The sequence below is a fragment of the Belonocnema kinseyi genome, chromosome 8 (genome assembly GCF_010883055.1).
Source record: "Belonocnema kinseyi isolate 2016_QV_RU_SX_M_011 chromosome 8, B_treatae_v1, whole genome shotgun sequence".
NCBI classification, from domain to species: Eukaryota; Metazoa; Arthropoda; class Insecta; order Hymenoptera; family Cynipidae; genus Belonocnema; species Belonocnema kinseyi.
Window position 1 is genome coordinate 74,449,253 of NC_046664.1, and position 15,042 is coordinate 74,464,294.

Below are 15,042 nucleotides of genomic sequence, written 5' to 3' on the forward strand. Positions count from 1 at the left end.
CTTTGTTTCAGAAGATTCTACATTAGACCTAGAAAAATAGTTTCAGCGCTAAATTAGATCATCCTCGATTTCTATAAAAACCATACAGTAGCTTCAGTGAATGATTGAAAAAATTTGCAAATATTTTATTATATTTTGTCTTTTTTAAACTTTTATTTTTAATCTTTAACGTGTAATGGACAAAAAACTAACCTTTGTAAATGAAATCTGGAAAGCGAGCATATATCTGTGTATGAAAAAGGCACGCGACCTCAGCTCGAATATTGTTGTATGACGTTAGGAGTGATAAGCGTCGGGCAATGTACTCTTGATATTTATTTTTTTTTTAAGTTATTCAACATCCATTAAAGGTCTCAAATTAAATGTATGCTGTCTATAATCTCTCTCTTGAGTCTCGAAACTGTTTTTATTATCTTGTTACATAGGTATACCCCATCCAAAGGTGGACGGACCTAGCATATAGCAAAAAGAAAGAATATCATACTTTGTCGTGTGACTACGAAAGCAAACTTTTGTTAGCCTCAGACTGTTGATGCGTGAATGATTCTACGAGTCTTTTATGCATTAAACAAAATAGTGGCAAGCATTTTTAGTAAAAAGTTCTGTTGAAGTTTTTAATAAACGTTTCTTTGAATTGCTACCCTCTCATTTGCATGTGAAATAAACCATCTACGTCATCATCTTATCTCCTGAGCGGCGGCTCAGCTATCAAAGGGGATGATGTTTCACCACCTTGCACTCTTCTGCTCAAACCTGTTTAAACTTGCAATATACATTTTTCAGAAATTATCCTCAAAATAATCATATCACACACTCTACATCAAAGATACCGACTATTTCTCAGAATTATATTGGCAATAACAAACAATTATATTCAACGATAAATTCATCAATATACAGAAAATATGACACCACTTACGTCATCATATCTTCTGGTGGTTCATTTATCAGAATGGAGTTTTGTTTACCCCAGAAATTATTTAACATTATATGAAATATGACGCCCCTGTAGGCAAATATCAAAGGAGAACGTTTAATTAATTCAGTTCACATAGATAAGGATTCCATGAATCGACGATCACATCATCAGAATGGAATTTTGTTTACCGAGAAACGTGTTTGAACCTGCATGAAAAAGCACGATATAATGCCTTATTTTCTCAGTAATACATGTAAAATGATACCATTTTGAAAGAAAAAAATTCTCAGAATTCTATGTAATTGGATATATTTTGTTTTAGCCGCAAGTTTGCTATTCGTATGGAAAAAGTGGTCCAGAACCGGCCTTACCTATGTACTGTTGCTTTAACTTTGAAATTTTGTTTGTTATGTCGAAACACAGTAAATTTTCTTCATAGAAGGCTATCAAATGTCCAATTTTCAAAAATCCGAAAGATTAAGCAAAAAGACGTTAACCTATCATTGAAGATTTAATCTTATGCTAGGAACAGGAAATGTTCAAGCTAGGAACAGGTTCTGGAAGAAATAAGGAACCCGCTTTTTAGTCACTGTCGGTAATGTGGCTAAGAAAGTAGAAGAAATTTACATAAAAGCGTCTATCCCAAGTGTATCACATACCCGAATAAAAAATAAATATATATATGCTAAGAATTGATCAAGATTTATTAGAAAAATTTCATCTTTAAAAAGAAAAGTAGCTTTTCGAGATTGCTGCGTGCTAGAGTCCTGAGTTTAAAACTTTCAGATGCCCAATGGTTTAGAAAGTACCCTTACTCAAACAAGGTTTTCTTTTTAATCAAATGGGTCTAAGATTGGGGAAAATTGCTTCAGTAGACGCTCCTAAATAACAAAAAAAAACATCAAAAAAGGATAAGAGGATGTGAGTCTGACAATCTTAGACTTGTAATGCAAAAAAATAAATATTCTCTTGATGCTAATATTGTGGCTTCATGTTCTTCCTCTCTATCAATGGTAAAAAAAGGTTTATCATAATCTGACTCAGAAATTAGTGACAAAGAAAAAGAGTCTATTGCTTCCAGAAAATAAAAAATTAGCTTTTCTAATCAATCCCGGATTCTTCTTGAAGAAAAGTTGCTCGGATACCAAAGATTTAGAGTCAGCTTTCTTGCTACGGCACTCATCGTGCCACCTGCATTCAAAGAGGTAAGTATTCTTGAACCTTCTCTTATCATAGATTAGAACAAAATCAGAAGAAAACAAAACAAATTTCAAAAAGATTAGTATTTGGGTCAAGCGACTTTAAACTCTTAAAGCGCAGAAAACATTTCCATCGATCTAACATTAAATATATCAAAATTATCGATTTGGATTCAATTTTCAAATTCCACATTTTGTCATTATTATTGGCAAAAAACGGAATTTTCAAGAGTTTTCACAGAACAGAAGATATTGTACAATCAGACTGAAATTTGGAGGGTTTTAGAAATGTTGGGAAAACGCTACTTTTGCTCACTTTTAGAATGAATCGCTCGAAAGGAAGGTTTTTTCGGCGTACCATACTTTGTTAGTGGATAGCTAGCTCGAGCGGCTGCTGTTAAAAAATTAAAATCTCCAAACATTAAAGAAAAAAGAGAAGAGAATAAAACTGAATCAAGATTTATATAATATTTTTTGAGCCCTTTTTAAAATTTTTTTGGATTGCATTCAAAATTACCATCAATTATACGCTACACCTTCAATTATAATCTACATTTAATCGATTGACTCCCCTTAAACTCTGTTGTATAAGAAATGAATTGACTCTAATGCCAGAAAATATTACAATTTTCAGCTTTGCCGTCATGGAGATCGCAAACCAGACAGCTTACTTGAAAGTTACGAAGCTGATCCTTATAAAGATGAAAACTTTGATGGAACATTAACCGACGTAATAAGTATTATATTTCACAAAAATTTGTTTTTTTAAATCATTTTTGTATTTAAAATTATGAAATTTATTGTCAATTCTATTTTTTAGAATGGCAGGAAGCGGGAACTTGATCTGGGTAAATTTCTTCGTTCTAAATACAATGAATTTTTGGGATCTACTTACGTGCCTGGATGTATAGAAGCTAGAAGCACGAACGCTAATCGTACAAAAGAATCTGCAAATTTAATTTTGGAGGGTTTGTATCCAGGAGCGGTGATACCTGTAATATCGAAGTTTCAACTGAATGATGCCCTGCTTTACCCACAATTATGTCCTGGGTGAGTTGTTTTGTCTTTCTCCTTTTTTTCTCTCTGTTTTGTCACGTCTGAGTGAAAACCATAAAACTTCGCGCAGCTCATCTCGCCCACCCCGCGGCGTGGCGACAATTCTCGGAAGGGAGACATCTTGGGACATCATGCCCGAGTTTGACTGTATTTTGAATCTCACCTGGTACCTACCGGGACTTATCTATTGTAGAAAGTCAAAGTAGAGGCTTGCTGAGCCAACGCGCGATCTAAAAATCCCCGTGGCGTCGGCCACTACACGACTCCCACCCTCCCATCAGTTACAGAACAACTGCGCGTTCAAAACGCAACATTATTTCTGACCCTTAAATGCAATTTGATTTTGCATTAGAATATTAGTGCCCATACGGTCACAATGAGGTCAATAAAACGCTTTCCCTTTATTGCAAAATCCTGTCACAGAGAATTTCCGTTATTCGTTTACAAAACGATCGGTTCGAAACTCAGATGAAATTCAAATTTCTAGGCTAAATGGTTTAACAGTGTAGACTACAAGTTGATGAAAATGGAAATTTTTCAGTATCGGTCGCATACAAATATATCTGCAAGTGTGTCTTTTTATTTCGTTGATAAGTGAGTGCAGAGATTACTAAAATGACAAAAAACGAGGATCTGAAAAATCTATTACTTTCAGTGAAAGCGGATGTAAGAAAAAATACAGATACAGAATTGCTTGAAACTGTGAAGAACGTCCTAGCTCTGCAAATGCAAACATCACCGAAGATAACATTGAAGCAGCTAAACGACTTTGAAAAGAAGAGAGGATAAGACCAATACTTAGCACATTCAACAATCCTCGACAGAAACAACAGAAACAAGCTATCTTTAACATCTCACAAATTTTCGCCCTATAAATATGGGATTTTTAATAATAACACGAAGGAACAAAGAGTAAAATGAAAAAGTTACATCAGTAACTACTTTTTCGCAAAGAGGTATTAGGAAAAAAAGTACAAAAACCCTCTCCTTAAAGGATGAGACTGTAACTGAACCAAACTCTTACACAAAGGGAAAAGAATCCACTTGCTTAAAAACCTGAACTTCCAGTTGAAAAATCAGCCGCACATCAAGATCTGAAGTAAACTAGAAAAAAAACGAAGAAAAATAACAACAATCCAAGACCCGGTATCGCATTATCTTTCTTTCTTAAACCTCCTTGTTCAGCTGAAAAAAAAACAACTCTAAAGAAACCATAACACAGAAGACGCAACCCAAGATATTCATCCAAAATTGTATTCTGGAACTGTAGGGGATATGAAACTGCATTGACATATTAGAAACAATTAATTACGACGATATCCTATGTTTAAGTGAAACGATACTCACTACACCACCGAGCATAAACATTACAAATAAAAACTATAAACTTATAATCTCGTTTAGCACAACCATCAAAACGCCAACCAAAGACAGAGCAAAAGGGGGTTTGCTGATTTTCACTAATACATTTGTATATCAAATGTTATTCAACCGACGACTATATATTCATCAAAATATAGGGTAACCAATGTTAATTTTATACTAGGTTAATTTTTTTATAACAAATATTTAAAGGAGAACAACTTTATATTATAAGAAGCGGCTATAAATATTGAAATATAACATACTTACGCCTACGAAGTACTCCAGAAAGATGATACAGGACATTAATTATCAAATTAATAGTCAAATTGTTGATTCAGAACACTTTATTCACCAAAATAAAGTAGGAAGCAGACACAGTGTTTAAAGGTCGCCATGGTCCATAAAGTTAGTAGGTGCGTTGGAAAAAAAACAACGTAAAGTTTCAGCTGGTGAATTTCCGAAGGAATTCATAGCGGAAACTTTTCATTAAATCTCTAAAATAAAATATTTTCCATTTAACTACAGGAGTCTTTGCATGACATGGCTAATTAGAAATCTTAGGTTAATGGCTAGGTACATATTTATTGAAAGGAGTGGGACGATGGTCGTGGGGACTAAAGCGTAGGCTTTGGACCCACTCCTTCGGCTTGCGGGTTCGATTCCCGCCTCGCACTCTGGAAGAGTCTCGGTGGCCCATGCGGTGAACACTAGTAGCCTAGCAAGGGAGTTGTTCATCTCCGGAGAGTCGTGGGACCGGTAGCTCTAGAGAAAAATGTTTTCTATAAGTACTTAAGGCTGTTGCTCTTGGTGGTTCGGAACCCACCTTAAACTGTAGGTCCCCCTTCCACCACCAAGTAAGTGTGTGGGGTGTGTGTTAAGGAATAAAGAAGAAGGTGCAAGAAAAATGTAAATCCTTAGGGGACACATTAGAAGCTTCCATTCATATTTATTGAAAGTACGTGATCGGTACTTGCATTATTCACGATGTACGCAGCAATACATTTTGGCGGTTGATTTGAATTTCTGCGCATCATTTGTGCAAATGTCAAAAACAATCAGGACGACTAATGGTGGGGACGCCAGATGAGGGAAAGTTCACGCTTTCGGTGGTTTACCGCTATAAGTGTATTCATATATTATTCGCTATTTCTGAAAAGCTGTTAAATTGAATAATAATAAAATCGTTACAATTTGTTTATTAGTTTAATTATTTAATTAAATAGACATTTTCTTGTGCTCCCCGTATGAGCTAAAATATCTCATTTTAGAAAACGTGTGTCTAAATTCATGTGCTAAAAAGAAAGATTAGATCTATTGAATTGGAGCAGGGCATCAGAATCCCACCCCAGGAAAGTTATCATGGCTGATACAGTGGAGAACTGACCAGCAGTAGGACTCCGATACCGTGTCGAAAGTCGAAAACCGAAAAGACCTCTTTTTCCAACGTGTGGGCATAGAAAGAGAGGTATATTCGATTTTCGATTACGAAACAGCATCGGAGTCCCACTGTAGGGCTTCAGAATGCGATTTCACTCGTACTTCTATCAGTGCGATGCTCTGTAAGAAACCACATTAATGTTGCAAAAATTTCCCTAAAAATTTAGTTGGAGATTAACTAAACATCGTCTGTTTTCGTACATTGAGAATATAATAAGAGGATAAATTCTTTAACAATTTACAAGTACGATTGGAAGTGAGCATAACCTCAAATTTTAATTATTTATTGATGTATGAACGCCGATATCACTGACATTTATAGTAATGACCCTTGTATATCTTTAAGTTGACGCTGATGACAGATAGTTTAACATAACTTTAAAATTAATAAACAACACGACTGCGCATATCAGAGATATCCATCGATTATGCTACTGGTCTCGGTTGGTAAAGTTATCTTGTTCAAGCAAATCGTGAATAGTGCAAGTGCTGATTCCGCACTTTCAATAAATATGTACCTGGCCATTATCCCAATATTTTGTTAATTAACCATTGGCATGCAAAGATTCCTGTAGTCAAGTGGAAAATAATTTATATTAGAGATTTAACGAAAAATTTCCACTGTAAGAATCATCTTCGGAAAGTGCTAAGCCGAAACTTTCGTAGCTTTTTCTTAACCCACATACACTGAGAGACTTTCAGTGTAACACATATACTGCCATCAGTGCGATCGAAGCGCCCTGTTTTCGCGTATTTATCGACCCGAAAATTAACTAAATATGCTCATATAATGCGTGCTCTTGATTCACCGACTGGTCGGCGTAGTGGGTAAACCGATACTCAGAGCAGAGCACAGTCACAACTTCTGAATCGCGAGCTTGCGTATATTATAGCTATAGTGCATGCCACATTTCTCTGTTTTTAATCATTTAATTGTTACTAATTTATTAATAACATGTTATAATGTATATGAAAATCTGTAACTATTAATTAATTATTAATAAATAAAAGTTAAATAATTTGAGAAAAAGTTATAAGGCTCATGCTTAACAAGTAAGTACAGCCTTAATATATTTTACTGTAGTAAGTATTTATAGTCGATATAAAAAAAATTATATACCAAATTCCAATAATAACACATATTGAGGAAACACCCAGTAACTGTTTTCTTTTTTCAAGGAAACAACAGTTGACACGCGCACACATTTGCACGCGGCTTTAGTGAGTAACGGCTACTCTCATTTGAAAGAGCATGTGACACGCTGACTAAATGGCACTGTTCATGTACCGACTCAGCGTTTGGCTTACTCTAATCAGAGTAACCGCTACTCCGATGCGAAGTATAGCTCCGAACACCACGATTCAGAGCTCCAAACGAAGTATCCCATACTTTGAAAGTCTCTTAGTGTACTAACTTTATAGACCAAGACGACTCTTAAACACTGTGTCTGCTGTCAGAATTATTCTGGGGAATAAAGTGTTCTGAGTCGACAATTTGGTCACCAATTTAATGATTTATGACCTATTTTATCTTTCTGGAGTACTTTGTAGACATAAGTATTTCATGATTCAATATATATAGCCGCTTCTTAAAATTGTAAAGTCAGCATGTGACACTTCGCCTGTACATTACCCTCCTCCAGGGCAAGGTCAGGGATACTTTACCCACTTATCAATTACTCTGGCCGACATTACACTTACCCTAGCTGACTTTACCTTAAATTAGTGATTGCCTGCGATATTTTTACCCCTAGTTTTTTTCTGTAAGCCCCAGTCTTAATGTAAACGAATTCATAGCGAAAATAGAAAAATTTACAAGTTCTATGCTTTCTCAGTATCCAGACCATCCTATCGTCATGGAGACGTTTTTAACTTCAAAATATCCAATTCAAATCAATTTAATACAGAAGTTTAACCTAACCACATAAATATTATGACCAAGAGAATGAATATGAATGGGGAATATAATTCAAGTTGTATAAAGTTGCTATGCCGGGCTATGCGATACGATTAAAGTTAGGAATGTCTCCATTAACAGATCAAATTTTCAAAATACTACTAAATTGGATTAAGAAAATTCTCAAAATGAATGAAGATCGATACCCAAAATATTTTTCCTTAGGTTAAAGAATCTAGGACAATATGATAGATGTGAGGTTGAAATATGGCGGCATGTTTTCTGATCGTGCTTGGCGGCGTGTCGAATAATTCCGCTGATATTATATTTTTCTGGATAAAGCTCTAACTGATTTTTCGCATACAAGGTTCGAGCGTGCCGAGCTCGAGACTGTTCAGTTGGTGCAATTGTATTTCATTCAATTATGTGTAAAAACCGTATTTGAAGAGGAGTGTTTGCAGTGATTCTCCGTTTGGATTCCCCAATAAACATTAGTAGCTCACGTAAAATCAGCTAACAGTATACTGCCGTATTGTATGAAGATAGAACCCGGGATGCCAGCTTCTCACGCTGAGAGGCTTGAAGCTCTCCTGACCTACATAAAAAGGATACGTCGGCAACTAAAGCCGACATGACCACGCATATGCAAAAAGCGTAATATTGCACAAAGTCAAGGATACTGAACCTCTTACGCTAACCTTATGCTATCTGTTTGCGAGGTACTTTACATGGCCAAGGTGGAGTCGGTGGAGGTGGAATCATTTACCCGTTTAGGAAAAAATCCAGGCTCTAGATCCGTCCTCATCAGGCTAGGCTCGCCATCGAATGGGTCTCGAATTTTTGCAAAGACTAAATACTTTTCGATTTTACGTCTTTTAGTGAAAAGCGCCAGGTCAAAGATGGAGAGTCAACTGAAAAGTCGTCTCTGGAAAACAAAGAGGAAAGTTTCACAACAAGGTGATAATGTTTCAATCATGGTGGAGGATTTAATTTACAAAGAAAAAACCCCATCCAAGGACGACATTCACGCCATGGGTACAGGCTCTCCTGGTATCTCAAAAGAGTTATTTCCCGACGCGAGGAATACCGTCAAGAAACAGAGAGGAAGAAATTTAAAACGAGATGGGTCTGAGTCTGATTTATCATTCTCTAATGCAGAAGAGCAACGGATCAGGACTGGTTCAATTACAGATTTTTAATCCGGAAATCAGAATCCCAATGGCCCACTCTCGTCTAGTCAAGCCAACAAATCGACACCCCGAAGAGACATCATTTGCTTATGTGAAACGTGACCTCTGGCGGCTCCTGTGACCCCCCCCCCCCTCTCACTTTTGGCTTCCTCATCATGAATGCTTCTTATCAAATGTAAAAAAAGTAGGTAGATCTGTTAGAACAAGTGGTGGCTTAGTGATATTTGAAAACCGAAAACGGTGTGCTTGAGAAGCTCTTAATATATCCCCTGAGTAGATTTGTATAAAGTTCACCTTTGCTTCATTACAATTTATAGTCGGCTTAATATATTTCAAACCGGGGCTAGACAAAAAGACGATTTGCGAAAGTTTAGACTCAGTACTTGCGCGACTCTAGAAATTATATCCTGCTATTCCTGTAATTCTGGGTGGGGATTTTAACGCGCGTATTTTTAATCTAAACCATGTGCCTTTTAAAGCGTTCCCGGAGTGTGTAAATGCATTTGCAGAAAGAGGCGTGTTGAATCGTGACGTGTGTGTAGGGATCTTGCATTGGTTGAATGTTTGGAAGTGCTATGGCTATGCTTTCCTCAATGGCAAATTTGGTGGTGATTAGCCGTCAAGTTGCACTCACTTGTCTTGCAGAGTGAGAGTACTATAGATCTCGTGGCGTGCGCTCTAACATAAATCAGTATAATTAAACATTTTTAAATTATTCCTATTGTTACTCGATCCGAACAGCTTCTGATCTGTATAGAAGTGTCAAATGCAGGAATGGGTGGTAGCAAGGAGATGGTTGTTGAAACCAGGAATGCGAGTATCAATGCGAAACTGATATGACGGGAGCGAGTATGATTGCTAGGCCGTCTTTTTGTTTTGTGGAAAAAAAGTCGTGACATGACTGTGCCAGTCTTAACAGTAGAAAAAAAGTAGAAAAAAGCCTGAGAACTTGTAAAGTGTCTAGATTCGTGCAAGAGGACATCCTTAAATATAATTAAGATAAAAAGAAGTACCTATTTCTAATGGACAATAAGAAGGCAAAGTACGCGAAGATAATCCAGAATGCTCTTAAAGCAGCCTGAGGTTCTGCTGAATTCGGGGGGGCAGTCAACTTTTTTAAGATTAGGCCTACGCATGGAAATTGTATAGACCTGCAAACGTGGCAAGAATTCACGAACTCCTTGTACCCTCCTAAGAATAGACTTGACTTTGCTTGGTCCGTGAATACACATCATCTCTTGTATGGGTCGATTTCCAAAGTAAAAATAATTGCTAACATAAGCAAATGTAAACCGAGGAAAGTTCAAGGTGAAGATGGTATTTCTGGGGAATTTTATAGAGCCCTTCTGGATTTAGGAGTGGATTACCTTGAATGTTCGTTCAGGAGGGCCTGGGAGGATTAAAAGGTTCCCTTAGATTCGGAAAATATCTTTATGTGCATTTTATTAAAAAAGGGTGACAAAAAGGATCTACAAAAAGGCTCTAGTTAACTTCATTGCTCAAATATTCACGTGGATCCTCCTAGACAAATTGTTGGTGTAAGGACTTGAGTATCAGTGTTTGTCGAAATGTGAGGCAGGTTTTAAATTGGCCAGAGGTAGTATGAATGATATCTTTGTTTTGAGCTCCATCGTACAGATTTATCTTTCCTTTGCTGGTAGTAAGGTTTATGAGTGTTTTATTGACTTCAAAAGAGCCTTTCCCTCAGTCATTCATCATCTGACCTGGTGAAAATTATTAAGCCTAGGTGTCAGCACAAAATTAATTAGGGTTATAAAAAGGCTCTGTGTTGCAGCTAGGATTTCCTTGAAGGAATTTTAATCGACCAACTGATCGAGGTTATTCTTTTGGCATATGCTGATGATATAGTTGTACTTGCTAACACTAGGATTAATTTACCGAAAAAAATTAATTCTGATTCTGAATAATGCAGGTTAAATTATTTGAGAGTTAAACATCCAAGACCGAGACCCTGGTTTTTCATAGGAAGTTCTGGTACCTTTTCTTTGGCCTGAAAAAAAGGTTATCGCTGCTAAGATAGCCGTGGGTTCTACGAGGGTCCAATGCGGGATCTTGGCGATTCAAACTCATTATATTTCAGAGCCTTATCTCAAGCGTCCTTTTTTGCCATGGAGATCTGAAGTTTGAGGTGTTGTGAGGAGACAGAGGTAATCCTCACTACTTTCTTCATAAGAGTTTTGGGCCTCCCTTCGCACCCTCCAGGTTAGGCGTTGTGACTGAAATAAGGTCGTGTTCTACTAGCATACCCCATAATAAAAAATAGCTCAAATTGGGTAGAGATGGTTTTAGGTGTGGGTGAAGAGAGACTTCCTAAAGTCTATTTAAAACTTCTACAGGTCCTTTTGAACTCGAGTAGAGCAGTTCATAAATTTAATTGGGTTCTGCAGCTAAAACATCTTTTCACCTTGTGTGAAGTGGAGACCTTATGGCCTGGATTAGACTTGATAGGTTTACAGAACAACAACGATTTAATCCTCGTAAAATCTTTCTTTAGAAAAAGGTCCCCAAAATTTCCACAAAATAATAATACCTATTGAATTTATCAGAACCGCAGCGAAAATTATAACAACTTAAAATTAAATTGTTACTTTAGCCATTTATAAATTAATATACAATATTTTTTATATCTAGATACTTAAAAAATTACTTGGAAGCAAAATCAGACACAAGGAAAGAGCGGGAAGAATTGAAAGAATGCATGGAACATTTGACGAACTCGACAGGCCAAACAATCAATTCCACGCTTGATATGTATCTTCTTTACGTGACTTTAGACGCCGAACATTGTATGAATTTTGAACTACCATCTTGGACTAGTGATATCTATCCAGATGGCGATCTTTTGAAAGGAACACTTCTCGAATTTCATATACAAAACTATAACGAAAAAATGATAATTAAAAACGGGGGCAAGTTTATTAACAAAATCAGAGAAGATATGGAATCTGTAAAAAGTGGAGAAATGGATAAAAACCGAAAACTAATGTTATACGTCGCTCATGATCTAAACATTGTTGCCGTTCTCAAAGGTTTAGATGTCTTCGATCCACATGTACCCAAATATTCAGCATCTTTGATTCTGGAATTGCATCTTATTGATGAAACTTATCATGTGAAGGTATAGCTAAATTTATTTAGTTATTTTAAACAACTATGTCACGCTTTGCTATTAAATGCCTATAATAAAACAGATTCAACAGCCCGAATATTCGCAAAGCGGGGAAATAGGGAGATTTTTCACAAAAATACGGGACTAAATTCTTATTAATAAAATTAAGGTATAATACGAGATTGAATCAAAATTTATAGCTCTTTTTTGAATGCATAATTTTTGATAATTTATCTTTTTTCGTATCTTGCAAAGTTTGACTACCAAATTCAAAAAAAAAATATTGTTTATCATTTGTCGTGCGATAAAAAGGTGAATTTCGATTAAATTTAATTAATTTTATCTTAAAGAAAAAAGTTACATTTTCAACAAAATAGTTGAATTTTCAGTTAAAGTGGTGAATCTTTAACAAAAAAATTAATTTTTAACAAAGAATCTCATATTTCAACCAAGGGATTTGATTTTCAATAAAAAATATAAATTCCCAACGAACACTTTAATAGATAATATTTCAAACAAAAAATATTTATAGTTTAAGTTGAAAATAGCTCCATCCAACCAAAACAGACCAATTTAAACATAATAGTTGAATCCTTAACCAAAACAAATTAACCGGTAATGAAATAGTTGAATTTTAAACTAAAAAAGATTAATTGGCAATAAAAAATGAAGTATTCAAATTTTACACTCAAAGAATTAATTTTTAGGCAACAAAATAATATTATCAACTAAATAGTTTAATTTTAAACTAAAGTAAAAAAGCGAATCTTTGACAACGACAATAAGAAACAAAGTAGTTCATACTTCAAATAAATAGTTACATTTTCGTGGAGAAAATATTATATTTTAAACTAGATGGAAAATTCAGACTAGATGGAAAATAAAATTTTTAAATCTTTAGATTAAAATCTTTCTGAAAAAAAATCCACTCCAGAGCTTCACTGTGAACGGAACGAAAGATCTTCCGCTTGCCGGTAGGGTGCTTTTCCGTTAAGCTATTGGAGAGATCGAAAAAAGAATAGTTTTTCAGAAACACACGCTATCTCATCTCAGGTATTACGTTTATGATAAGTGTCTACTAACGGAAAAGCACCCGACCGGCAATCAGAAGGTATGTGGTTCAATTCCCAATAGAGCGATGAAGACCATCTTTTTTTAGATTTTATTTTAAAATTGAAAACATTTATGTTTCATCAATTCTGAAAATACGTTAACAATTTTGTGTTATTTGCAGAGTTAAATTGATCGATATGGTTAATTAATATTTTCTCAATGTGTCAGAAGATATCTACACTGATTGATGGTCACTATCTCTGATGATAATACAGATTACTTTCAATTAACTCTTATCATAAACATAACAGCTGGTAAAAGATAGCGTGTGTTTCTACAAAAAAAGATTCTTTCGATATTTCTAGTAGCTTAACGAAAAAGCACCCGACCGACATTTGGAAGTTCTGTATTTTTCAACAGCTTCTTGTATATATTTTAAACATTAAATAACATGATATTTTCAGATTGAATATTACTTGGGCATGCCAGCTGAGCTGAAAACTTTACAAATTCCTGGATGCGCAGAAATATGCCCATTAGATCAATTTTCCACACTGATGGAAAAATATATTCCATCCGGCTTTGATTGGTTATGCGACAAAATGCGAGGTTTTGGTAATCTTGTAGAGGCATTTTCTGAAACTGTTGAAAAATTTAAACAATTATTCGGCAAATAAACTATAATTAAAGTTCTGTCCAATTAATTATTCTATACATTTTTCAAATATGCAAAAAAACTTAAGTGTGGTTTAAATTTAATAAATAAAATTTATACGGAAAAAAGTAATTAATATTTATTTATTACTGAGCTAAATTCAACACATTCCTCTTTGCCCAAGGGCAAATAGTTCTACACTTACATAAGAAAAGCATTTATTGAGAGCAAAAAAGCGACTTAATTTTTGACCAAATAGTTGAATTATCTACCAACAAGATTAAGTTTCTACGAAAAAAACAATTTGCAATTAAATAGCTCTATTTGCAACCAGGAGATGAATAATTAACTGAAATGACGAATCATTAAGCAAGAAAATTAATTTTTTGACAAAGTAGGTGCGCTTTTACCAGAGTAGGTAATTTTTCAACCAAAAAAGTTGAATTCTTAACGAAAAATGCAATAGTTGATACTTAAATATAAAATAATTATTTCAAACTTTGTTCAATTCATCTAAAGAAACAAATTTTAAACAAAAGAGATTTATTCCTAACCAAGAAAATTATAATTTTAGGGGAAAAGTAACTTTAAAAAAAATTACATTGTGTCAGAAGTTTTCTACTTATTTTGACAATAGAAACAATTTATCTCATCAGGACTCTACAATCAAGTAGAAGATAAGAATATAAATTATATATTTAAAATTTTACAAGGTCCTTTTTTTATTAACCATCTAATTTATTTGAATTTTTTCCATTTATAAATACATAGTGTACAAGGTTCTGAATTTTTATTAAATATTAAATTTATTTAAATGATTAGAATTTATAAATATTTGCAGTATCCATTTGTACAAGTTTCTACTTTTGTATCAGCTAACAGATTTAATTAAATGTTTTTAATACACGAAAAAATGTATTGCACTTATTATTTATTTACACCTTACTCCTTTTTCAAAGATATGATTCAAGATATATTTCATGATTTGAAACCCGTAGTTAAATTTCCATTGCGAAATTCTCTTAATCCGGAAGTGGAACTTTGTTTTTTAGAGAAACAAGTGATGATTGGGTTAAACAGTCCTTTGTCATCGATTTCGTGGTTTCCAATGGACGTCATAGTGGTCGCGGTATCTCTCAAG

General features: G+C 34.7%; 1 protein-coding gene across 1 annotated transcript in view; it reads left to right on the top strand.

Moving 5' to 3' along the window:
• The window catches only part of LOC117178551 (venom acid phosphatase Acph-1-like), a 17,238-nt gene extending 3,205 nt beyond the window's left edge, over positions 1 to 14,033 (top strand). The window contains exons 3-7 of the mRNA XM_033369979.1: positions 2,008 to 2,124; positions 2,753 to 2,848; positions 2,939 to 3,168; positions 11,716 to 12,202; positions 13,711 to 14,033. Coding sequence (XP_033225870.1) covers positions 2,008 to 2,124; positions 2,753 to 2,848; positions 2,939 to 3,168; positions 11,716 to 12,202; positions 13,711 to 13,923 — 1,143 coding nt within the window. The 3' untranslated portion in view covers positions 13,924 to 14,033. The remainder of the gene's footprint in view (positions 1 to 2,007; positions 2,125 to 2,752; positions 2,849 to 2,938; positions 3,169 to 11,715; positions 12,203 to 13,710) is intronic.
• Positions 14,034 to 15,042: the final 1,009 nt, after the last annotated feature.